The sequence below is a fragment of the Oncorhynchus masou genome, chromosome 6, assembly GCF_036934945.1.
Source record: "Oncorhynchus masou masou isolate Uvic2021 chromosome 6, UVic_Omas_1.1, whole genome shotgun sequence".
NCBI classification, from domain to species: domain Eukaryota; kingdom Metazoa; phylum Chordata; class Actinopteri; order Salmoniformes; family Salmonidae; genus Oncorhynchus; species Oncorhynchus masou.
Window position 1 is genome coordinate 56667058 of NC_088217.1, and position 27811 is coordinate 56694868.

The window sequence follows — 27811 nt, forward strand, 5'->3', positions numbered from 1 at the left end:
GTTTTCAATGAGGAGACTCAGTTACATACCAAATGCGCAGTTTTTCCTGAAAGCGTCTGTGTGTAGGAGAAATCGTTCCGTTTTGTACATCGCATCTGGCTACCGAAACGAACCGAAAATTCAGTCACCTACAACGTCAAACTTTTTCCGAATTAACTCCATAATATCGACCGAAACATGGCAAACGTTGTTTGGAATCAATCCTCAAGGTGTTTTTTCACATCTCTCTTCATTGATATATCGTTCGTGGAAGCTTGCATTCTTCTCTAAATTCCATGGAAAAATACTGACTTTTGCGCACCAATTTCGGCGCAGGACACCGGGCGGACACGTGGTAAATGTGGTCTCTTATGGTCAATCTTCCAATGATATGCCTACAAATACGTCACAATGCTGCAGACACCTTGGGGAAACGACAGAAAGGGCAGACTTACTCCTCTCGCATTCACAGCCATATAAGGAGACAATGGAAAACAGAGCCTCAAAAATCCTGCTCATTTCCTGGATGCCGTCTCATCTTGGTTTTGCCTGAAGCTCACGTTCTAGGGCACGCACAGAAAATATCTTGGTAGTTCTGGACACGTCAGAGTGTTTTCTTTCGAAAGCTATCAATTATATGCATAGTCGAGCATCTTTTTGTGACAAAATATCTTGTTTAAAACGGGAACGTTTTTCATTCAAAAATGAAATAGCGCCCCCAGAGCATCAAGAGGTTAACACCCTGGCAGTCCTACAATCTAAGCAAGATGCCCTAAATCTCACATAAATTATCATGGAAGCAACCAGGTACAACCCTAAATCCGGAAACATGGGCACAGTCATATATATTATCCTGACCAACTTTCCCTCCAAATACACCTCTGCTGTTTTCATTCTGGATCTCAGCGATCATTGCCTCATTGCCTGCATCCGCTATGGGTCCGCGGTCAAACAACCACCCCTCATCACTGTCAAACGCTCTCTAAAACACTTCTGCGAGCAGGCCTTTCTAGTCGGCCTGGTCCAGGTATCCTGGAAGGATATTGACCTCATCCCGTCAGTCGTGGATACCTGCTCGTTCTTTAAAAGTAATTTCCTCGCCATCTTAAATAAGCATGCCCCTTTCAAAAAATGGAGAACTAAGAACAGATATAGCCCTTGGTTCACTGCAGACCTGACTGCCCTCGACCAGCACAAAAACATCCTGTGGCGGACTGCACGAGTATCGAATAGTTCCCGCGATATGCAACTTTTCAGGGAAGTCAGGAACCAATACACCAATACAGTCAGGAAAACAAAGGCTAGCTTTTTCAAACAGAAATGTGCATCCTATAACTCAAACTCCCAAAACGTTTTGGGACACTGTAAAGTCCATGGAGAATAAGAGCACCTCCTCCCAGCTGCCCACTGCACTGAGGCTAGGTAACACTGTCACCACTGATAAATCCATGATATAATCAAGAATTTCAATAAGTATTTCTCTACGACTGGCCATGCTTTCCTCCTGGCAACCCCAACCCTGGCCAATAGCTCCGCACCGTCTGCAGCTACTTGCCCAAGCCTCCCCAGCTTCTCCTTCACCCATATCCAGTTAGCAGATGTTCTGAAAGAGCTGCAAAACCTGGACCCGTACAAATCAGCTGGGCTAGACATCCTGGACCCTCTCTTTCTAAAATTATCCACTGCCATTGTTGCAACCCCTATTACCAGTCTGTTCAACCTCTCTTTCGTATCGTCCAAGATCTCTAAAGATTGGAAAACTGCCGCAGTCATTCCCCTCTTCAAAGGGGGTGACACTCTAGACCCAAACTGTTACAGACCTATATCCATCCTGCCCTGCCTTTCTAAAGTCTTCGAAAGCCAAGTTGATAAACAGATCACTGACCATTTCGAATCCCACCCTACCTTCTCCGCTGTGCAATCCGGTTTCCGAGCTGGTCACGGGTGCACCTCAGCAACGCTCAAGGTACTAAACGATATCATAACCGCCATCGATAAAAGACAGTACTGTGCAGACATCTTCATCGACCTGGCCAAGGCATTTGACTCTGTCAATCACCGTAATCTTATGGGCAGATTCAACAGCCTTGGTTTCACAAATGACTGCCTTGCCTGGTTAACCAACTACTTCTCAGACAGAGTTCAGTTTGTCAAATTGGAGGGCCTGTTGTCTGAACCTCTGGCAGTCTCTATGGGGGAGCCACAGGGTTCAATTCTCGGCCCGACTCTTTTCTCTGTATACATCAACGATGTCGCTCTTGCTGCGGTTGATTCCCGAACCACCTCTACGCAGACGACACCATTCTGTATACATCTGGCCCTTTTTTGGACACTGTTTTAACAAACCTCCAAACGAGCTTCAATGCCGTACAACACTCCTTCTGTGGCCTCCAACTGCTCTTAAACGCTAGTAAAACTAAATGCATCCTTTTCAACCGTTCGCTGCCCGAACCTGCCCACCCGACTTGCATCACTACTCTGGACGGTTGTGATTTAGAATATGTGGACAACTACAAATACCTGTGTCTGGCTAGACTGTAAACTCTCCTTCCAGACTCATATTAAACATCTCCAATCCAAAATTAAATCTAGAATCGGCTTCCTATTTCGCAACAAAGCCTCCTTCACTCACGCCGCCAAACATACCCACGTAAAACTGACTATCCTACCGATCCTTGACTTTGGCGATGTCATTTACAAAATAGCCTCCAACACGCTACTCAGCAAATTGGATGCAGTCTATTACAGTGCCATCCGTTTTGTCATCAAAGCCACATACACCTCCCACCACTGCAACCTGTATGCTCTCGTTGGCTGGCCCTCGCTACATATTCGTCGCCTGATCCACTGGCTTCAGGTCATCTATAAGTCTTTGCTCTGTAAAGCTACGCCTTATCTCAGCTCACTGGTCATGATAACAACACCCACCCATAGCATGCGCTCCAGCAGGTATATCTCACTGGTCATCCCCAAAGCCAACACCTCATTTGGCTGCCTTTCCTTCCAGTTCTCTGCTGCCAATTACTGGAATGAATTGCAAAAATCGCTGAAGCTGGAGACTTATATTTCCTTTACTAACTTTAAACATCAGCTATCTGAGCATCAAACCGATCGCTGCAGCTGTACATAGCCTATCTTTAAATATACAATCTACCTACCTCATCCCCATATTGTTTTTATGTACTTTTTCTGCTCTTTTGCACACCAGTATTTCTACTTGAGCATCATCATCTGCACATCTATCACTCCAGTGTTAATTTGCTAAATTTTAATTACTTCACTACTTTTGCCTATTTATTGCCTTACCTGCTCAATCCATTTGCACACACTGTATATACACTTTCTTTTTTTCTATTGTGTTATTGACTGTACACTTGTTTATTCCATGTGTAACTTTGTTGTTTGTGTCGCACTGATTTGCTTTATCTTGGCCAGGTCGCAGTTGTAAATGAGAACTTGTTCACAACTAGCCTACCTGGTTAAATAAAGGTTAAATAAAAAAATACAAAATAATAAATACCACTCAGGAAGGAGATGTATTCTGTCTTCTAGAGATGCACGTAAAGGGGTCCTAAAATTGCAAATCAAATAGCTAAATGACCAGTAGTTGTGTTCAGTAGTTGTCAGTAATTGTGTTGAGTAGTGTTGTGGTCAGTAGTTGAGTGGTTGTGGTCCTTAGTTTTGTGGTCAGTAATTGTTTAGTTGTGGTCAGTAGTTGTGTTCAGTTAGTAATTTATATAAGCAGGTGTATGATCAGTAGTTGTGTGGTTGTGATCAGTAGTTGTGTGGTTGTGGTATTAATTGTGGTTAATAGATGTGGCCAGGTGGTTGTGATCAGTGGTTATGGTGATTAGATGTGTGATTGTGGTCACTAGATGTGGTCAGAAATTGTGTGGTTTTCGTCAGTAGTTGTGTGGACGTGGTCAGTAATTGTGGTGAGTAGTTGTGTGACTGCAGTCTGCAGTTGTGTGGTTGTGGTCAGTAATTGTGGTCACTCTCTTCACCCTCATCATAATTGTTGCCTTCTGCGGCTTTTGTTGCCTTCTGCGGCTATAGAGTATCCATAGCAACGGTTCGGTTCAGGCTGCTCAATGATGACACAGAGAGCTGTTAGTAGATGTTAACTAGCCACTTTTTGTCACCCTAGAAGCTATTCCTAATCCGCTCTATCCAATCAGAGGGGTAGAGCCCACCCGTGTCTTTAGAGACAGGTAAACTAGTCAGTTGGGTTATATAGAGCATGGAGCTGATGCATAATCCTGAGAAGGAGGACAAAGCAATTGAGCCTTAGAAATATTCTCTTTATCATTCCAGGTCGTCCAGACCAGGGAAGCATTTGAAATCTTACCACTAGCTGTTCGGTCTGAAAAAGATTCATAAATCATGGGAATTTGTCGAGCTATGAAGACGTTCTCTCCTGCCGAGCAAAGCGTTGCTAGGGAACAGTAGCCTTGGAAACATTGCTCCCTTATGGCTAAAGCAAGTGTGAGAAACATGCTAACATACAGTACGTTTGTGATTTAATACTAAATAAATACTGCACTCTGACCCACAAAATGTATTTGTTAGATTCATGATACTGTTGTTAGACAAAACAACGAAAGTGACCTTCAAAGTGTGATGTAGTTTTATTGGAATTTGCATCTGTTGTTGCAGCTGTTGATGACATGACTTGCTACATCTAGAAAAAGAGCAGTTGATGGCTAAATAAAACAGCTCTATCTGATTCAAGCTATTCCTAAAATGTCAAATGCTCTGTTTTTTCTGACTTGTTGGGGTAGTGGTCAAAATGGCAGTTGTTTGCAAAAACGTTACAGAAAATGTTGTTGATGTGATTACTAAAACAGCTGTAATGTTTTAGCAGAATATTTTTCGGGGTTGAAACGCCATATGAGTAACAGAGAAGTAAACAAAGATGTAAACGATCTAAATTTTGTCTAAATTTTAGCCAAGCGCTCAAAGTAGCTGAATTGTGTCAAATTGCATTATTGCATTTACAGTAAATGGAAGTTGGAAGTGATAATGTCACAATAGGGCCTACAATAATGCCTTTTTGATGGATGACAAAAAGGACAAAAAGTTTAATATTTCAAAAAGTTGTATACAAGCAACTCAGGCGTGACCATTATGCACATTTTAAAGTTTGAGCCGCATTTCTAGCTTAAACGGTGTAAGAGGAGTAGCGTGCTAAATATGAAGAAGAAGACGTGGTGGAATTTTGTGGTGGAATTTAAAACCTTTTACTTTATTTTTTTGTTGCTTTAAATAGTAAAGTATGTATGGTTTTGAAAAACATTATAGTAGTGTCTACGGTAGTAATTGTGGTAACTGGTTATAGCTAAAAAAAAAAGTTGGTACATGAAAAGTTAGGATAGCATGAATAATATGAAAGTTTATCGGTGTATTTAGCTTGAACGAATCAAGAGTTACAATTATTATTGTTAGGTATTATATGCTAATTTATACATATTAATGAGTTATAATTTATAGTGCAAACCAGTTAGACCAAAGCTAGTGCGAGCCAGAGTAAGCTAGCTATGCCCAGGACCAGAGCTGGACAAGAGCTAGTGCTGAGCAGTAGTTGTGGTCATTAGTTGTGGTCAGTTGTTTTGTTGTGGTCAATAATTATGTGGTTGTGGTCCTTAGTTGTGTGGTTCAGCATTTGTGTAGTCAGTTGTGGTCAGTAGTTCTGGTAAGTAGTTGTGTGGTTGTGGTCAGTAATTGCGGTCAGTAGTTGTGGTCAGTAGGTTTGTTGTTGTGACCAGTAGTTTTGTGGTTGTGGTCAGTCGTGTTGTGGTCAGTAGTTGTGGCCAGGTAGTTGTGGTGATTTAGATGTGTGGTCAGTAGTTGTGTAGTCAGAAGTTGTGTGATTGTGGTCACTCTTCACCCTCATCATAATCTTTGCCCTCTGTCTGTGAGTATCCATAGCAACGGCTCTGTTCAGGCTGCTTAATTAATGATGACACAGAGAGGTGGTAGTAGACGTTAGCTAACCACTTTTGTCACTCTAAACTCTGATAAACAGCTGTAACTGTTTTTTGGTAGAAGCTATTCCTAATCCGTTCTATCCAATCAGAGGGGTACAGTTGAGTTAGTTATTTAAAGCATGGAGCACAATCCTGAGAAGGAGGATTAAGCTAGTGAGCATGAGAAATCTTCTCTTTATCATTCCAGGTCATCCAGACCAGGGAAGCATTCGAAATCTTTGCAATAGCTATTTGGTCTAATGCCATTTCACCGATCATGTGATTTTGTCGAGCTATGAAAATGTTCTCTCCTGCTGACCCAAGCGTTGCTAGGCAACAATTGTCTTGACAACACTGCTCCCTATGGCTAAAGCAAGTGTAAAAAAACATGCTAATTTACAGTATTTTTGGCATTTAATACTAAATAAATACTGCACTCTGACCCACAAAAAGTATTTGCAAGATTCAGGATAGTGTTGTAAAAAAACGCAAGGAAAGTGAAATTCAAAACGTGATGTAGTTTTATTGGAATTTACAGCTGTAAACTATCGTTAATCTGCTAGCTTCTGACATGACTTGATGAATCTAGAAATAGAGCAGTTAATGGGTTATTAAACAGATTTATCTACTGATTGATACAAGGTATTGCTAAAATGTATTCTGTTTTGAAAATCAGAGGAAAATGTCATATGCTCTGGGTGGGCTGCACCAACATGGTTTAAATTAATCTAAGATTAGAACTAATCTAGGTTTTGTAAATCTAGGTTTATAATTAATCAGTTATGTGTTGCACCTCTTAATCATATATTTACTTATCCAGATTTAAAATTAACGGTTTTAAACTGTGATTAATAACAATGTAATGTTAGAACTACTGCAACTCCATCGTGAAAGGTTATCATGGGTTGGCTGCTTTGAAATAAAATCCGTTATTTGCTGCACTAGACCAAAAATGTATTTGTTAGCTAACGGTAGCTACTGTAGCTAGCTAGTTTATAAACTAAGATATCATAAAATATAATTTATTGTTGTCATTACTTAACTTTATTTAGGCATTTTATTATTTGTCCGCTAGCCACCTGATCATTGCACATCAAAGAAGTTCACATTTCTCCGCTCATGAAAAAAACCTCTTGTCGGAGCTGATGGAGGAATTTAGTAACATACTTGAGGATGAAAAGACAGACAACACGACTGTCAAAAAGAAAGAAGATTTAATGAATCGACGCAGATTAAAGAGAAGATGGACCCAAATCGGATGAAGATGTGTTTAGTAAGCATAAATAACTCTACCACACCTGCTGTCTCTAACTCTGAATGATCGGCTATGAAAACGCCAACTGACATTTACGCCTGAGGTGCTGACCTGTTGCACCCTCTACAACCACTGTCATTATTGTTATTTAAACCTGCTGGTCATCTATGAACGTTTGAACATCTTGGTCATGTACTATTATAATCTCCACCCGGCACAGCCAGAAGAGGACTGGCCACCTCTCAGAGCCTGGTTCCTCTCTATGTTTCTTCCTAGGTTCCTGCCTTTCTAGGGAGTTTTTCCTAGCCACCGTGCTTCTACATCTGCATTGCTTGCTGTTTGGGGTTTTAGGTGGGGTTTCTGTATAGCACTTTGTGACATTGGCTGATGTAAAAAGGGCTTTATACAGTTGAAGTCGGAAGTTTTACATATACCTTAGCCAAATACATTTCAACTCAATTGTTCACAATTCCTGACATTTAATTCTGGTAAAAACTCCCTGTCTTTGGTCAGTTAGGATCACCACTTTATTTTAAGAATGCAAAATGTCAGAATAATAGTAGAGAGAATGCCCTCCAGGACACCTACACCACCCGATGTTACAGGAAGGCCATAAAGATCATCAAGGACATCAACCACCCGAGCCACTGCCTGTTCACCCCGCTATCATCCAGAAGGCGAGGTCAGTACAGGTGCATCAAAGCTGGGACCGAGAGACTGAAAAACAGCTTCTATCTCAAGGCCATCAGACTGTTAAACAGCCACCACTAACATTGAGTGGCTGCTGCCAACACACTGACACTGACTCAACTCCAGCCACTTTAATAATGGGAATTGATGGGAAATTATGTAAATATATCACTAGCCACTTTAAACAATGCTACCTTATATAATGTTACTTACCCTACATTATTCATCTCATATGCATACGTATATACTGTACTCTATATCATCGACTGCATCCTTATGTAATACATGTATCACTAGCCACTTTAACTATGCCACTTTGTTTACATACTCATCTCATATGTATATACTGTACTCGATACCATCTACTGTATCTTGCCTATGCTGCTCTGTACCATCACTCATTCATATATCCTTATGTACATATTCTTTATCCCCTTACACTGTGTATAAGTCAGTAGTTTAGGAATTGTTAGTTAGTTTACTTGTTGGTTATTACTGCATTGTCGGAACTAGAAGCACAAGCATTTCGCTACACTCGCATTAACATCTGCTAACCATGTGTATGTGACAAATAAAATTTGATTTGAATTATTTATTTCAGCTTTCATTTCTTTCATCAGATTCCCAGTGGGTCAAACGTTTACATAGACTGAATTAGTATTTGGTAGCATTGCCTTTAAATAGTTTAACTTGGGTCAAACATTTCGGGTAGCATTCCACAAGCTTCCCGCAATAAGTTGGGTGAATTTTGACCCATTCCTCCTGACAGATTTGGTGTAACTGAGTCAGGTTTGTAGGCCTCCTTGCTCTCACACACTTTTTCAGTTCTGCCCACACATTTTCTGTATGAGTGAGGTGAGGGCTTTGTGATGGCCACTCCAATACCTTGACTTTGTTGTCCTTAAGCCATTTTTCCACAACTCTGGAAGTATGCTTGGGGTCATTGTTCATTTGGAAGACCCATTTGCGACCAAGCTTTAACTTCCTGACTGATGTCTTGAGATGTTGCTTCAATATATCCACGTAATTTTCCTTCCTCATGACGCCATATATTTTGTGAAGTGTACCAGTCCCTCCTGCAGCAAAGCACCCCCACAACACGATGCAGCCATCCCATGCTTCACAGTTGGGATGGTGTTCTTCTGCTTGCAAGCATCCCCCCTTTTCCTCCAAACATAACAATGGTCATTATGGCCAAACAGTTCTACGTTTGTTTCATCAGACCAGAGGACATTTCTCAAAAAAGTATGTTCTTTGTCCCCATGTGCAGTTGCAAACCGTAGTCTGTCTTTTTTATGGCAGTTTTAGAGCAGTGGCTTCTTCCTTGTTGAGCGGCCTTTCAGGATATGTCGATATAGGACTCGTTTTACTGTGGATATAGATACTTTGTACCTGTTTCCTCCAGCATCTTCACAAGGTCCTTTGCTGTTGTTTTGGGATTGATTTGCACTTTTCGCACCAAAGTACGTTCATCTCTAGGAGACCGAAAGCGTTTCCTTCCTGAGCAGTATGACGACTGCGTGGTCCCATGGTGTTTTTACTTGCATACTATTGTTTGTACAGATGAATGTGGTACCTTCAGGCATTTGAAAATTGCTCCCAAGGATGAACCAGATTTGTGGAAGTCTACAAATTTTTTTCTGAGGTCTTGGCTGATTTCTTTTGATTTTCCCATGATGTCAAGCAAAGAGGCACTGAGTTTGAAGGTAGGCCTTAAAATACATCCACAGGTACACCTCCAATTTACTCAAATGATGTCAATTAGCCTATCAGAAGCTTCTAAAGCCATGACATAATTTTCTGGAATTTCTCCAAGCTGTTTAAAGGCACAGTCGACTTTGTGTATGTAAACTTCTGACCCACTGGAATTATGATACAAGGAATTAAAAGTGAAATAATCTGTCTGTATACAATTGTTAGACAAATTACTTGTGTCATGCACAAAGTAGATGTCCCAACCGACTTGCCAAAACTATAGTTTGTTAACAAGACATTTTGGGAGTGGTTGAAATACACTTAGGTTGGAGTCATTAACAGACGTATGTAAACTTCTGACTTCAACTGTAAATACATTTGATTGATTGATTGAACTGGTAAATATCAATGACTATAATGAACGTTAATGCTACTTTACTACAATCTGACTGTTATCAGGCCTGTAAACATCATAATTCGTACCAAGGCTGGGCATATCATAAGCCCCAATTCAATTGTTGTACACAATTGGCACGTAAATTGCCTACTAAAAATGAGTTAATTTTATTTCCTTTAGTTGAGCCGATACCCTGTGATCTGGAGAAACAGCCGTGCCTGGATATTGCGGCAGCAGCAAAAACACAAGACAGGTGCTCATATTGAAGTTTTGGAGCTGGAGAGAGAAATCTTTAATTTAATTTTATTTCACCTTTATTTAACCAGGTAGGCCAGTTGAGAACAAGTTCTCATTTACAACTGCGACCTGGCCAAGACGAAGCAAAGCAGTGCGACACAAACAACACAGAGTTACACATGGGATAAACAAACACAATACAAAACAAACAAAACAAAACACAATAGAAAAATATATATACAGTGTGTTCAAATGTAGTAAGATTAGGGAAGAAAGGCAATAAATAGGCCATAGTGCTGAAATAATTACAATTTAGCATTATTAACACTGGAGTGATAGATGTGCAGAAAAATCTACTGCACATTGAGGTCCTGAATTTACAAAAAGAGCTACTGCAATTTCAGAAACAGAAACTCCTGCAGAGTAACAAATGCCCACTGTGTAAAGAATGCTGATCTTTTTATTTATTTAAACAATAATTTATCAAAACAAATGCTTTCCCAAACAATTTTGTGTCCTCCAGTCTTGTCCCCACTCTTGTGTTCTGGTGCTTCTAGTTCCACCCTGTATGGTATTGAGAATAACAAAGTCTTAATAATACATTTGAATACAGATAGCCTAATTAGGAATTGTGAGTTTCGATCAAAACATAATATTGCTTTTTACATGTTACCAATGTTACATTATACACACCTTTGGCTGCAAAATGGTTCTCAATCAAGGTCTCCTCACAGCATTCTCATTTGCATTGGCAGCATTTTGCACCTGGCCACCTTCCTCATTCTCCTCAGGTAGGTCCTCCTCAGGTGACTCATCTCCTTGTCTCTTGCCAAAGTTATACAGAACCGCCACTGCAATAATGATTGTCATGGTAGTGTCCATCTTTGTGCGGAGCCCCTCCTTTAGGTAGGGGAATCTTTTTTTTCCACACTCCCAAAAACTCTCTGTGAGACTTCTTGCCAGGATATGAGAGGGGTTGTAATTCTCTCTTCAGATGTCTGGGGTTTTAAAAGGGGAGTCATAAGGTACCCACGACAGGCATATCCATTGTCACCGAGTAGGTGGCCTTCATATGCATTGTCAAGGATTCTGCTGTCATGGGTGGACGATCTGGCATGGTCTAGCGGAATAACATAATCTCCCTTTATTCATAGTTGTTTTCATTGGTTTTAACAACATGTACTTTTTAACAAATTTAAATGTAACTTTCAAATGCTGTGTTTTATGCTTTGCTGCCGTTTTTATGTGTATAAATGATGTAAAAAATGTATGAACTGTTTTTAAAGGAATTGTGCCAATAAAACTTTTCCACAAAAAAAAAAAAATAACATAATCTCCCGATTGACTCTAGAAAGTTACACATATAAAAAATGAAGGACAGTCCAAGGTCATTTTACCCCTAATCTTGAGAAATGATCATACCATACACTTTTGGAAAACATAAATAGTAAACAAATTAAATAACAGTACACCAATGTCAGTTTCCATTCATACAAAATGTTGGGTAAAATTGCCACAGTAGATTTGCCATGCTTGTAAAATAGATCAATCAACCTTAGTCTGTTAAAAAAGGACTAAATTGTTCCGATGACGATACCAACCAGAGGGTAAATATATATTGAAAGACTTTTGTTGCAAGCAGGACTAAAGCAACGAGGAAGAAGTGAAGCGAGAGGGTTCACTCTCACCAAAATAAGACCAATTCATTTCTATGCGTTTAATATGCAAACTTAAACTTGTTGCCTGCCTCACTGCCTTTGGAACGACTTCCATTGTTAGGGCGGAGACATGAGTATCTCGTCATTATTTACATATCTCTGACTAACACCGACGTCATCTTTATTTAGGGAGCAGCTGAGCGGTAGCGGTGACCGACCAATAATAATTTGTAGAGGTGGGTAGAGTACTGAAAATGTGTAGTTAAGTAAAAGTGCAGTGACTTAGATTGTAATTTACTCAAGTAAAATTAGCCTTAAACTACTCAAGTAAGAGCAAAAATGTACCTGGTCAGAAAACCACTTAACTACTAGTTACATATTTAGTTTGGTAATGTTTTACACCTTATGGTAAACTGTGACAGCAAACAAAAAGGACAACAACAACTTAGTGCACTTGTGCACTAGGCCTTTACTAGTCACCTATTAGCGGACCGATTTAGCTGTCTGTAGCGCGAGCAACAAAAGATGTCATTTCATAAGCCACAATAATAAAATGTGCACCTTACTGTAGCCTCTAGTGTTGCAATGCCTGTTGTAGTTTCATTCTAGTATCCACAACTCCCCACATGGTGGCGAGGAAGTACTAGTCTGGGTACCAGTTTTTTTAGCGAAGATTCCAATCCATTCCTGTCATTTGCCAAAGAATCATTTGACCAATGATTGGAGTGGCAAGGAGTGGAATGTAATAGTTGAACAGAGATGGCAATCATGCAAGGCAAGTATTGAGATGTGATAAAATAAAATAACCATGTGAATAACCATGTGAATTATTATAACCAGGTAGGCTAGTTGAGAACAAGTTCTCATTTACATCTGCGACCTTGCCAATATAAAGCAAATTATTCACATGGTTAAATACATGATACAGAAAAAGCATAGATTATACAAGACTTCGATTTCAAGTTGTAATTGAGAGAGTACTTCAGTTATCAATACTGGCCCCTCCCTCTGCAGAAACCTTCCCGACAGAGCAATAGGCCTAATTGATTGCGTCATGTTTATTGTAGGCCTACATGTGCTGCTTTACATTATCAAGCTATTTGACCAGATGGAGCTTGAGTAAAAAGAGGGGTAACTACCTGGGATAAAGTTCACAGTTCGTGACGCGTCGCGCTGAGTAATACCTTGGCTCCATGCCATTATTCAAATAAGGACGCGTCAAAGTTGCCTACGCTTATGGGCTACGTGGCATTCCACAAGTGTTTGGCAACTGGAGTTTATTATTCGGTGATATAGTGTAGTGATGACTGTGATCGATAATATACCCTCTCTTATCCTTCACAGCACTGTGCGTAATAATGTGGCCAATTGTGCTAAAGCGCATGTGCCATGCTATCCGCCGTCTCTCTGCTTTTGTGTGTGTGTGTGTGTGTGTGTGTGTGTCCTGTCAGAGACGGTGCCTGTCATTTCCTTGATGCGCTCATTGGTGTGTTCCTATAACGTGTCACAACTTTTGGTGGATAACCCCAGTTCTGTGGAGCATCATTAGGTGTTGAAGTACCGCTCACGCTCTCTCATCCTTGTCTTCGAGGTATCCACCTGCAGGAACAAGGTCCCTCTGACTGGAACAGTTCAGGAACTGAATGAATGCAAATCGATCAGCATCCAAAGCAACTCGGGGAACAACTTTTTCAAACATGCTCTCTTTAATATTATCGGAACTTAAACTTGCGCCTGCTTCTAAAATACATAGTATCCATGTGTCTAGAGAGCCCACCAACATGCTATTTTATTCTTCCACATTTCTAATGTTTTCATTGATGACGTCTCTGCTGGTGAAGGGACTGGAGACTGCGACCACCGCAGGGACCACGTCTGGCTGCGCGTCTTGTGGCATTCCGCCGATGGAGAAGGATTCGGAGCAGAGGCTCCTGGTTGAGATCGCTAAGCAACAGATCTTGAACAAGCTGCACCTGAAAGAGAGACCGAACATCACCTCCACTGTGCCCAGCGCTGCGCTTATCACGGCTCTCCGCAAACTGCACGCGGGGCGAGTCAGACCGGACGGCACCATTGAACTTGAAATGAAGATCAATGATAAAAAAGATCAGGGATATGAAATAGTGAGTTTCGCAGAAATGGGTAAGTTCAGTTATTTTGAACGTTATAGTGTAGCCTACACTAGTGTCACTATTGTTTACTTTCTTATGGACTTTATTGGGCGTTTGGTTATTTACCTCCATTGTGCACGACTGACTGAATCGAATGCGCTTTTGGAAAATTGGAAATAAGCCAGGTCAATTAAAATACTGAGCTCAGACATTTACATTGAAACCCTGACTTGAGATAACTGGGGGATATCAAGGTAGGCATACAGATGTCTAATCTTAACTTGATCACTATTTTGTTGGCAATAATTTTCTAGATGCTTCAGGAAATTCAAATGAATTTAGTGATTCAAGCTGGTCTCAGAACATTTTGTATTATTCTGTACTTAAATTGAAGACCCTAAATTTAGTTTTATAAGCTACCTTTCTTATTGTATTTATTAATCAAATGGCCATCCTATCCATGCTAGATTTCAGAGATGTAAATTATACATCGGCAGGTAAGGGTGCTCTTGAGCTGCTCGATGTTCTTTAATATTCCGCCATCAGATTTGCCACCAATGCTAATTTAAGGACACATCACTGCACTCTATACTCCTCTGTAATCTCTGTATTTTATTTTATTTTATTTTTTTATGTTATTTTTACCTTTATTTAACCAGGTAGGCCAGTTGAGAACAAGTTCTCATTTACAACTGCGACCTGGCCAAGATAAAGCATAGCAGTGCGACAAAAACAACAACACAGTTACACGAACAAATGTACAGTCAATAACACAAATGAAAAATAGAAAGATCTATGTACAGTGTGTGCAAATGTAGAAGTGTAGGGAGGTAGGCAATAAATAGGCCATAGAGGCGAAAATAATTACAATTTAGCATTAATATTGGAGTGATAGATATGCAGATGACGATGTGCAAGTAGAGATAATGGGGTGCAAGAGGGTAAGTAATAAAATGGGGCTGAGGTAGTTGGGTGTGCTATTTACAGATTGTCTGTGTACAGGTACAGTGATCGGTATGCTGCTCTGACAGCTGATGCTTAAAGTTAGAGGGAGATATAAGACTCCAGCTTCAGACATTTTTGCAATTCGTTCCAGTCGTTGGCAGCAGAGAACTGGAAGGAAAGAAAGCCAAAGGAAGTGTTGGCTTTGGGGATGACCAGTGCAATATACCTGCTGGAGGTGTGCTATGAGTGGGTGTTGCTATGGTGACCAGTGAGCTGAGATAAGATGGGGCTTTACCTAGCAAAGACTTATAGATGACCTGGTGCCAGTGGGTTTGGCGATGGATATGTAGTTATGGTCTGTCAATGAGAGCATACAGGTCACAGTGGTGGGTGGTATATGGTGCTTTGGTGACAAAACGGATGGCACTGTGATAGACTACATCTAGTTTTCTGAGTAGAGTGTTAGGGGCTATTTTGTAAACGACATCGCCGAAGTCAAGGATTGGTAGGATAGTCAGTTTTACGAGGGTATGTTTGGCGGCATTAGTGAAGGATGCTCTGTTGCGAAATAGGAAGCGATTCTAGACTTAACTTCTGATTAGAGATGCTTAATGTGAGTCTGGAAGGAGAGTTTACAGTCTAACCAGACACCTAGAATATGTGGACAACTCCAAATACCTAAGTCAGAACAGTCCAGAATTGTGATGCTAGTCGGTCGGGCGGGTGCGTGCCGCGATGGGTTGAAAAGAGTGCATTTAGTTTTACTAGCATTTAAATGCAGTTGTAGGCCACGGATTGAGTGTTGTGTGGCGTTGAAGCTCGCCTGGAGGTTTGTTAGCACAGTGTCCAAAGAAGGGCCAGATATATACAGAATGGTGTTGTCTGTGTAGAGGTGGATAAGAGAATCACCAGCAGCAACAGCGACATCATTGATAAATACAGAGAAAAGAGTCGGCCCAAGAATTGAGCCCTGTGGCACCCCCATAGAGACTGCCAGAGGTCCGGACAACAGGCCCTCCGATTTGACACACTGAACTCTGTCTGAGAAGAAGTTGGTTAACCAGGCAAGACAGTCATTTGAGAAGCCAATGCTATTGAGTCTGCCGATAGGAATGCGGTGATTGGCAGAGTCGAAAGCCTTGGCTAGGTTGATGAATACGGCTGCACAGTACTGTCTTTTATCGATGGCGGTTATGGGGGGCACGTTGCTGCAGTTGGTGCTGAGGTGTTGGCCGGAGTAGGGGTTGCCAGGTGGAAAGCATGGCCAGCCGTGGATAAAATGCTTATTGAAATTATCGATTATCATAGATTTATCGGTGGTGACATTGTTTCCTATCCTCAGTGCAGTGGGCAGCTGGAGAAGGTGCTCTTATTCTCCATGGACTTTAGTGTCCCAAGACCTTTTGGAATTGGTGCTACTGGGAGAAAATTTCTGTTTGAAAAAGCTAGCCTTAGCTTTCCTAACTGACTGAGTATATTGGTTCTTGACTTCCCTGAAGAGTTGCATATTGCGGTGGCTAGTCGATGCTAATGCAGAACACCACAGGATGTTTTTGTGCTGTTCAAGAGCAGTCAAGTCTGGGGTGAACCAAGGGCTATATCTGCTCTTAGTTCTACATTTTTTGAATGGGGCATGCTTATTTAAGATGGAGAGGAAAGCACTTTTGAAGAGCAACCAGGCATCCTCTACTGACGGGATGAGGTCAATATCCTTCCAGGATACCCGGGCCAGGTTGGTTAGAAAGGCCTGCCCGCTGAAGTGTTTTAGGGAGCGTTTGACAGAGATGGGTGGCCGTTTGACTGCGGACCCATTACCCACGCATGCAATGAGGCAGTGATCGTTGAGATCCTGGTTGAAGACAGTAGATGTGTATTTAGAGGGCAAGCTGGTAAATTGAATTGATATCTAAGAGGGTGCCCATGGTTACGGATTTAGGGTTGTTCCTGGTAGGTTCCTTGATAATTTGTGTGCGATTGAGGGAATCTAGCTTAGATTGTAGGATGGCTGGGGTTTTAAGCAAGTCCCAGTTTAGGTCACCTAACAGTAACCAGTCTGAAGATAGATGGGGGGCGATCAATTCACATATTGTGTCCAGGGCACAGCTGGGGGCTGAAGGGGGTCTATAACAAGTGGCAATGGTGAGAGACTTGTTTCTGGAAATGTGGATTTTTAAAAGAAGAAGCTTGAATTGTTTGGGCACAGACCTGGATAGTATGACATAACTCTGCAGGCTATCTCTGCAGTAGATTCCAACTCCACCCCCTTTGGCAGTTCTATCTTGTGGGAAAATGTTATAGTTAGGGAGTAACTCTGGAGCTCTGTCAGAGTGACCATCGGTTTCTTGTTCACCTCCTTGACCAAGGCCCTTCTCCACCGATTGCTTAATTTGGCCGTGTAGCCGGTTCTAGGTGGTTCCAAACTTATTTTATTTAAGAATGGATACCACTGTGTTCTTGGAACAATGCTGCAGACATTTTTTGGTACCCTTCTCCAGATCTGTGCCTCGACACAATCCTGTCGTCTCAGAGCTCTACGGACAATTCTTTCAACCTCATAGCTTGATTTTTGCTTTTACATGCACTGTCAACTGTGGGACCTTATATAGACGGGTGTCTGCCTTTTCAAATCATGCCCAATCAATTGAATTTACCCCAGGTGGACTCCAATCAAGTTGTAGAAACATCTCAAGGATGATCAATGGAAACAGGATGCACCTGAGCTCAATTTCTACATTTCTTAAAACCTGTTTTCGCTTTGTCATTATGAGGTATTGTGTGTAGATTGAGGATTTGTATTTATTTAATCAATTTTAGAATAAGGCTGTAACATAACAAAATGAAAAAAAGGCAAGGGGTCTGAATACTTTGCACTGTATATGGTAGTCGAGACATTGGAATAATTTTACGATTTCAATAGCGTTAATTAAAAAATGTTCACTATATAATTTCATGTATATGTGATGGTGAATGCATACTAAAAAGATTTACACCAAGTGTGATGTTTTAATTGTTACAAGTGTTACAACAGTCAAACAATCAATACCGAAATTTCACTTTCAATCATGTTACTAATATGGAAATCAAAGACGTTTCACCATGGAATTACATTTTTTTTTTTTTAGCTAGCTACATGGTTGACACTGCAGCTAGCTGTCTTAGTCAGCTTGGCAACCTACTGTAATAGCTAGTTAGCTATTGCCACACACATTCGATTAATCTGTTCACTCTTTATGCCAATAACAAGTTGGCTAGTTGGCCAACAAACAGATCATATGGGGAGCTAAAAACAGGAGATTAAACTTTGTCAGATTGTGGATTAGCCAAAGCTATTTAACTAGTCCTCAAAACACAATTTCAATAGCAGAAATATATCTTATAAATACTTATCTTACTCCAGAAATCTATAATATTACAAATGCTGAAGGTAATTAAAGTGTAACTTTCCTCTGCTTGAGTCTGGCTAAGAACCCACGAACAAAGATATCCTCAGGAGAGAATTGAGCGGTGGTGGAGGTAACTTGGTTTAACGGACAACTTTGACAGCAATGGACTGAGGAGTTTGGATAACAAGCTATTTTGAATACATTTCATAGGTCAAGGGGTTGTGAAACGTTCATACAGACGTAAAGGGGAACCAATAGTATCGATTTAATGTGTAAAAAAAAATGGGTTAGGAGGTTATCTGACAGTGACGATATAGTATAAATCTATGTAACTGAAGTTATTTGGTATAAATAATGTAACAGAGTAAAAAGTAAGTTGCTTCATTCAGAAATTACTTGAGTAAAAGTACAGCCGACAGAGCGTAACTAGAAAAGTACGAATTCCGTCAATTTAAAGGGCAGTAGTGGGCCAGATTTGAAGCCATGCCTACTCTGGCATATGTGTGCCATTGTCAGTGGCTGTACCCGCTGGACCTAAGATAAATTAATGGTTATCTCGCGTATTGCTTGCCTTCAATATATAATAAAACAATTTATTTAAAAAAAATGGATTATCCCAAATGAAAAATACATCTTCACCCTACAGATATTGGCAATTTATTATATTCCACATAAGAATTCACATGAGACCTGCTGTAGCCTGCACGTAGCTTACATAAGCTACTTGAACTGACACCCAGTGAACCTGCGGTCTAAATGATTGTATAGGCTCCAAACACTGCTTCCAGCTGCCCCCTGGCGGCAATTCTAAATATTAAATGTCCATTAAAATCCTCCAGGATTATTTTCCTCCTGCGATTAAATATTAAGATCCGACATCTGTACCTCGAGCTTTAGCTCATGTCATTTCTATTTGACCTCATACCAATTGAAACTATTAATGATTTGATTTCAATTTTGAACCTGGATGACGTAACATAGTAAGGTAAATCCAGGACACTTCAATTAGTGTGATATGTTACATATATTGAGATTTGTATCTTTGCTTAAATAAATAACATGCTGTAACTTTGACTTGTGAACTTATATGAAAAATATTGGCATCACTTAGAACTACCCTGAAAGACTGGTACAGGGTTTACAGCAGGGCTGTCAAACTCATTCCATGGAGGGCCTAGTTTCTGCCTGTTTTTGTTTTTTCCTTTCAATTAAGCCCAAGACAACCAGATAATTAGTGACCTTAATTAGTGACCTTAATTAGTGACCTTAATTCATCAATCAAGTACAAGGGAGGAGCGAAAACCCCAGACCCTCAGCCCTCCATGGAATGAGTTTGACACGTGATTTACAGTAAATTATATATACACCTACATGTAATACTGTTTATTGCGATAAAATGCCAAACCAATCCTCACACTCTATCTTCTCTCTGTGATCTAGATGAGATGGACACTACTGGTGCTCAGCCACGCCTCACCTTCCAGTTCCTGCAGGAGCAAGGCCACAGCATTCAGGTGCTCCAGTCAGCCCTGTGGCTGTACGTCCGCTCCTCTGACGCCCCTAACTCGGGGCCCCGCCCCACCGTCACAGCACACATCTACCTCTCCGGGCCTGGGGGAAGCTGCTCTAACCGCACCCTTCTCCTAGAGAAGATCCTGGATGTGCAGAAGAGCAACTGGTACACCTTCCCCATTACACACACCCTGCAAGCGTTCATGGATGGGGGCCAGCGGCTGCTACAGCTGGAAGTCACCTGCGCAGAGTCCAGGGTAGCCGGGGAGAATGGCGTTAGCCAGAACCTGTGTGAGCTGGGTAAGACCGTGGACATGGCCCACCAGCCGTTCATGGTGGCCCAGGTGCGGCTCCGCGAGGACCCCAAACACATCCTCCAGAAGAGGTCCCTGCAGTGCGGAGATGATGTTACGGTCTGCTGCAAGAAGGACTTCTACGTGAAGTTCAAGGATATCCAGTGGCAGGACTGGATAATAGCTCCAGAAGGGTACCACATGAATTACTGTATGGGCCAGTGTCCCCAGGCCCTGGCTGGGTCTCCAGGCATCGCGTCTTCCTTCCACGCTACAGTCTTCAGCCAGCTCAAAGCCAATGGCATCAATACAGCAGTGTCTTCCTGCTGTGTGCCCATCCAGCGCAGGCCTCTGTCTATGGTCTACTTCAACTCACAGCACAGCATCGTGAAGACCGACGTCCCTGACATGATCGTAGAGTCCTGCGGCTGTACGTAAAGAAATGGAAGAAAGAGAAAGACGAGACATTCAGCTAGTTATGCTTTTAGTCTGAGAAGACTAGATTGAACGTGTCACACATGCACAAACAGATGCAAACACATAACACATACTTCACGATCATGTAGTATAGAATTTAAGATATTCCGTCTTCATCAATTCGATAGAGGGTTTTTGAATGCCAATGGGGAATAATACTGAGTGCTCAAAGGGGTTTGTTCAGTCAATTGGTCATACACAGATAGCACATGACAGAAAGAGGAGAGAGATTCATGTATCGCCTTCATTCCTTTTTTAATTTACTGTAAAACTATGAGCTGTTATTATTGTATTTCCTTTTATACTTAGTTTTTTTGTATTACTGGTGAGCGTGAGGTGAGCTAAGACAGTAAGATTTATGCAGTCAGTGCCTGGACCTAAGGGAAATGGAGTAGAGCTTACTCTTTTTCTTTGTTTCTAATAAGATGTGTGTTGCATCAACAATTTTCACACATATCCCACGTACATATCCGACTGAGAATGCACATCATAATATAGTGCCATTGTATACACTAGTATAAAAATATAAAAATCTTAAGTTGAAAGTTGTCAAACTCCTTCTAGTCCATTACAAGTATAGTTACATACATTGCAGAGCATTTTGGACTTCCCCACTGTTTTGTAATTTAGAAGGCAAATTGGGTGTTCTGATTCTGAATTCTAAACTGTCTTGAGAGCCACAGAGGAGCTACGTTCTAGAGACTCATGCAATTCTGATGATTTATACAACACAAGACAGCAGTAAAAGCTTTCAAAAAATCTCACTCCTGGGAAACCACCCAGACAGGAGCAGATATCTGATGTGGATAGGTTAAAAATGGTTTCATCAGCATCTGCACTGTATTATTTGCTCAGATAGTCAGTTAGGCAACAGTCTGGCTTTGACGGCATGAACTCAAGGTTATTACTCAGCTGTACAAGCAAACATTTAGCTATTGCCACAGTGTCAGGGAACGTGAAGGTCCATGAAGCACACAGGTCAACAAGCATGTGCATGTTCCAAGGCACATTGGAGTTTGCATTTTCCAAAATCTAAAGTTTAGGGCTGATGTAAATTAGATTAATTCATTCAAGCAAATGAAGTATCTATCTTTGTTTTCGTGCTATAATGTTTACACTAAATGGGTATAATGTGTGTTTATGATAAGTTTTTAAAGCTGAAACCTCTTTGCAGCTTTGTTACTGGTGTGCATCTTGTGTGTGGTTGGCAGTAACCGTGTATACTGTACTGTAGACTTTCCTACCCTACCCTGGACTATGGTTCAAAAGTCCCCATATTGCATTGCAGTATGATATGCTAGCATTGCCCTCAGGATCCTATAGCAAACACATCCTGGTTACCTTGCTCTTTAGAACATTAGAATAATAGAACATTATATTGTTTTTCTGCAAGCACTTCCTGTCCTAGAGCTTAATGTATGTCACATTGAGGAGCCATCCTTCCATAGGGAACATGTACTGCAGTCTGGAATGTACCATGATGATGATAACTAATACCGTTGATTGTGAGACCAAAAAGTGAAAGTTTTTCCAAACAGAAAGCCTCATAACTTTCATGATTGGCAATGATTTCTTCATGAGCACTTTATCGGCTTACTGTATATTTATGAGATTCTGCAACGGGTTGTTCTCTACTGCCATTTCCTATTTTTGGTACTCAGTCACTGCATATTTAGAACAATGATAATGGCCAAAATGTTGTTATCAGGTTATTTCCGTAAGCCCTTGCTTTTATGTACAGTATGTGTGGCCCTTGAAATAACTTCATATTGTATCTGTTGTAAACAGAATTTCTCTACACTGTAACTGGATAATGACACCAGCATTTTGATTGAATATCAATTCCAGTAGATTCTATTGTCTTTTTATATTACATGATATTTTGAATAATTTGTATTAATAAACTTTATTTTTTATGTGTCTATTGTACTGTATTCCATAATTCTATTGAAAATGTATTTTAAACAAATAAATATTTTTGACTTGACACTGATGTTTTTGATTTCTCAAGGAGTTGCACTTCCTGTTTTACCAGAAAGAAAATGCTTACAAAGAACAACACAACACTGCAACTTAAGGGGATTTTTTTTTTTTTTTTTTTTAAATCTTTTTATAATACATGTGGACTTATTTTCACTCTTCTGTCCTTGTAGTTTTTTTTATATATTTTGTTTTGTTACATAGAAAATTGGTTGTCATCACTTGCCTTTGACTACAATGCCTTATGAAAATGTCTAAAGCATGTTAGAAAACACAAACTCTAAACTCATATTACATCAGAATCCCATTCTGAATGATTTCTCTGCACTCTATTTTGTTAAAAAAATATCCACTGTCCCATAAATCAATATTTGCATATTTTTGTTATTGTTGTGAACAGTATCATTCAAACATGGATTTATGGCACAGTGGAATATATATATATATATTTTATTGAGTGCAAAGACATCATTCAAAATGGGATGATGCAATATGAGTTGGTGTTGAGAATTGTAGTGTTTTCTAATACGCTTCAGACCTATTTGCATATAGCATTATAGTCAACTGCAAGTGATGACTGCAAGTTCCCATTTAATGTTTACACAGCTATGACTTCAAACATCTTCATCAAAATACAAAATTCTAAGCTACTCTCTTTGAAAAGACAGTAACACAATTCAACTTCCCATATTTAATCTGCAAAGTACTATGACAGTGATTGGATTTATTTGTATGTATATATCTATATATCTATATCTATCTATATATATATATATATATATATATATCAAAAATGAAAATCAATAGCGTCTGAAAGGCAAAGAGCGTGTTTGCCCGGACAAATACTGGAAGTGGTTTTATGGACTGTCTGTGTTTGTCAGGTAAATAGTTGCCATATTTCTGGCACCCAAGCAGCCTCTGTGAGCATATCATGCATCCACCCGCACCCGGCCCCAAAGGTCAGAGAGAAATAGGTTATGGTCAGCACGTAAATGGACTGGCGAAGGCCGAAAGGTTGAAAAGTTAGAATGATAAAACTTGAATAGTTGACGCACTCAGTTTGCTGGAGTTTCCGAAAGTTTATCTGGTATGTAGTAGTGTAGTGTTTCATATCACACCAAGTTCTCTATAATCATAAGCTCTTCAAAATACATAGTTGGATACATTGGTAATATATACTGAACAAAGATATGAACGCAACATGCTACAATTTCAAAGATTTTACTGAGTTACAGTTCATATAAGGAACTCAGTCGACTGAAATTAATAAATTAGGCCCTAATCTATAGATTTCACTACTGGCAAAACAGCAATACATTTGTTGGTCACAAATACAAAAAAAGGAAGGGGCATGGATCAGAAAACCAGTCAGTATCTGGTGTGACCACCACTTGCCTCATGCAGCGTGAAACATCTCCTTCGCATGGAGTTGATCAGGCTGTTGATTGTGGCTCTTTGGAATGTTGCCTCACTCCTCTTCAATGGCTGTGCGAAGTTGCTTGATATTGGCTGGAACTGGAACACGCTGTCGTACACATCAATCCAGAACATCCCAAACATGCTCAAAGAGTGACATGTCTGGTGAGTATTCAGTCCATGGATGAACTGAGGCATTTTCAGCTTCCAGGAATTGCGTACAGATCCTTACGACACAGGGCCATGCATTATCATGCTGAAACAGCAGGTGATGACGGCAGATGAATGGCACTACAATGGGCCTTGGGATTTTGTCACGGTATCTCTGTGCATTCAAATTGCCATCGATAAAATGCAATTGTGTTCATTGTCCGTAGTTTATATCTGCCCATACCATAATCCCACCGCCACCATGGGCCCTCTATTCACAACGCTGGCATCAGCAAACCACTCGCTCACACGACGTCATAAATGTAGTCTGCGGTTGTACGAACTAGCAAATTCTCTAAAACAACGTTGGAGGCTGCTTATGGTGGAGCAATTAACATTAATTTCTCTGTCAACTTGGACATTCCTGCAGTCAGCATGCCAATTGCAAGCTTCGTCAAAACTTGAGACATCTGTGGCATTGTTGTTGTTTGACAAAATTGCACATTTAGAGTGGCCTTTTATTGTTCCCAGCACAAGGTTCACCTGTGTAATGCTGAATCATACTGAGTCATGCTGATCATTATTTATTTTTTGAGAAATAGGCTTTTTGTGCGTATGGAACATTTCTGGGATCTTTTATTTCAGCTCATGAAACATGGGACCAACACTTTACATGTTGCATTTATATTTTTGTTCAGTGTCTTTCTTTTGCACTGAAAATCAAGGGGAGAATTCCAACCCGAGTTAAATTGAATATAATTTCCTTTTTATACACTTTTCTCTATACGCTTCTTCTGACTTTGACTTAATTCCCTTACAATTCCATCACCTTTGCGTGCGAGAAATAAGATTGAGCAACCTGTGGAACAACATCTACTTTATTTTTCCCGATCGAAATAACACCATTCTTTATGCACTTTAAATTACAAATTGATAAGAGCCTGACCTATTGATAATAGCTAGGTAAATGAGTAAGCCATTTGGATACATATTTTTTTAATTGAACCTTTATTCAACTAGGCAAGTCAGTTAAGAACAAATTCTTATTGACAATGACGGCTTACAGGACATTCTAGACGATCCTATGCTTCAACTTTGTGACAACAGTTTGGCGAAAGCCCTTTTCTGTTTCAGCATGAGAATGATGAGTAAGTTATTTTGAATCAGATGTGTTGTGCTAGGGCAAAAACCAAAACGTGCACCCAGGGGGGGCCCTAGGTCCAAATCCTGTTGACGATTATTTAGGCAAATTTTGGTCTGAGTTCCATAATGATTCAAATAGGCTAGATGTCCCAAATTATTGCACAACGTTAGTGTAACATGATTCACTAATGCTAGCGACCCTCAGGAACAACTACACAGACGTGACAGAGGAAAGAAAGGTCAACGGAATGGAATGATGCAAAATGTAGGCTACAATTCAAGGAAACTAGCACTAAGTGACAGTTATGAATGTATGTGGGTATTAGTGATGGTGGATTCCGATACTGGCTAATATTTAACATGATAGAAATTGTAAAATAAAACAGAGAAAAGCCTGGGCATAAAATAAAAACATTTTAAAGTGTACACCTCAACTCGGCAGGCTTCCAAATTTCATCCACGCAAATTATGAGGAAATAACGGCACAGCTATTTATAGCCTACTTGTTGAAAAAGGGCCACAACACATGTAATTTTGATATGATTTTCAGTTTACTTCCTTATGACTGGTTTCATATTAGTCTCCAGTGATCATAAGGAAAAAATAATCTAAAACAATTACTTTGTGTATTTTACAATCCCCTTCTACAAGCGGATTACTTACTCATTTACCTGTAGCTCTTATACATTTATAAATGACAGTGCATAGAGAATGCTGTTATTTCTAGCTTTTTCAACTTGGGACTGGCACGTTTGCTCTACCGTATTCATGGTTTCCTCGCACTTGAAGGTGGTGGAATTATGAGGGAATTAAGTCATGGTCAGCATAAGGCGTATCTGTAGACACACCTTCATTTCTTTCATTTCCACTCCATGCCGAATGAATAGCAGGTGAATAGCACACTATTCTCATGCTTAAACTGAAGGTTACAATACGCATAGAGATAAAACGTTCCATTGGGAGCATTTAAAAAGTATTGTTGAGTGATGCAAATCCATACATTTTACATGTCAATAATAATCACTTTGGGATAAACATTTGTTAAATAATAACATGAAAACCATCTCTGCCCATGCAGTTGGCTGTGCTGTATGTGTTCTTCAGTTTGAGGACAGTAGCTTTATGTTGACATGTGAGGCATTCACTGCAGGAGTGGCCTATGCACTGCCCCAGAAAGTGAATTCATGAAAAGTATATTGAGCTCCAGTGGAAACAAACCTAGTGAATCACTGATATACTGACACACTAACCCAGAGACCCACTACACTGTGCCACTAAAACCCTAATCCTAATCCTGGCCGCCTGCAGCACTCTACTTAATCTCCAACGCAAATCCCTAATACAGGGTTTAGAAGTCAGCCAAAACCTGTATACAGGATGTATCCCTTCAGGTGACAGATACTGTATATAGTAAATCAAGGAGAGATGGAATGATAAAATAGGCTTCCATCTAATTGGCAAAAGATTTATGTGAATATTCTTCATTCTTGATGAAACAATATGAGCATTTTCCCACCAGAGAGTGATTTATTGTGGATAAAAGGCTGGAGGCCTACATGATGACATACAGTACCAGTCAAAAGTTTGGACACACCTACTCATTCAATGGTTTTTCTTTATTTGTACTATTTTCTACATTGTAGAATAATAGTGAAGACATCAAAACGATGAAATAACACATATGGAATCATGTAGTAACCAAAAAAGTGTTAAATCAAAATATAATTTATATTGGAGATTCTTCAAAGTAGCCACCCTGTGCCTTGATGAGCAGCCAACAAGCGCTCAGCACATGTGGGAACTCCTTCAAGACAGTTGGAAAAGCATTCCAGGTGAAGCTGGTTGAGAGAATGCCAAGAGTGTGCAAAGCTACTTTGAAGAATCTGAAATATACATTTTTTTTATTTGTTTAAATGAACACTTTTTTAGCTACTACATGATTCCATATGTGTTATTTCATAGTTTTGATGTCTTCACTATTATTCTACAATGCAGAAAATAGTCAAATTAAAGTGAAACCCTTGAATGAGTAGCTGTTTCCTAACTTTATTTAACTTTTACAGAGAAATGTATAGCAAATACAAACAATCTGGCATCACCAGACTGCAACAGAACAGCATTGCAATCATATGTCGTCTCACACACACAATCCTGTGGTGTGTAACAATTTCCATTTAACTTTCCCTATGTGCTATAGGAATGGCAACAGTGTCTTTTTGTAGAGCTACAATAGAGCTTTTATCCTGGTCCCTGGCCACTGTTGATGATGGAAAGGTAAATCCCTGCAGGCCACAGAGCTCAACTATTAAATGACTTGGATGTGCTTCTCAAGGATTCAGAGAGAGAGAGAGAGAGAGAGAGAGAAATGGGGGAGAGAGATAGAGGAAAGGGGGGACGAGCGAGAGAGAAAGAGAGAGGGGGAGAGAGAAAGAGTGCATTATAATCAGGAGTCTATAATCACTCCAACCTTTGGATAGAGTCTTACAGTTTATAATAGTTAGTTGATCTTCATTTGATAGCCCTT

At 40.2% G+C, this 27811-nt stretch overlaps 1 protein-coding gene across 1 annotated transcript; it reads left to right on the forward strand.

Moving 5' to 3' along the window:
* The first annotated feature begins 13376 nt into the window (after positions 1–13376).
* LOC135542327 (inhibin beta B chain-like) lies at positions 13377–22547 on the forward strand. The gene is made up of 2 exons (XM_064969208.1): positions 13377–14019; positions 19757–22547. The coding sequence occupies exons 1-2, from the start codon at positions 13521–13523 to the stop codon at positions 20557–20559; spliced, it is 1302 nt and encodes a 433-aa protein (XP_064825280.1). The 5' UTR covers positions 13377–13520; the 3' UTR covers positions 20560–22547.
* The last annotated feature ends 5264 nt before the right edge of the window (positions 22548–27811 follow it).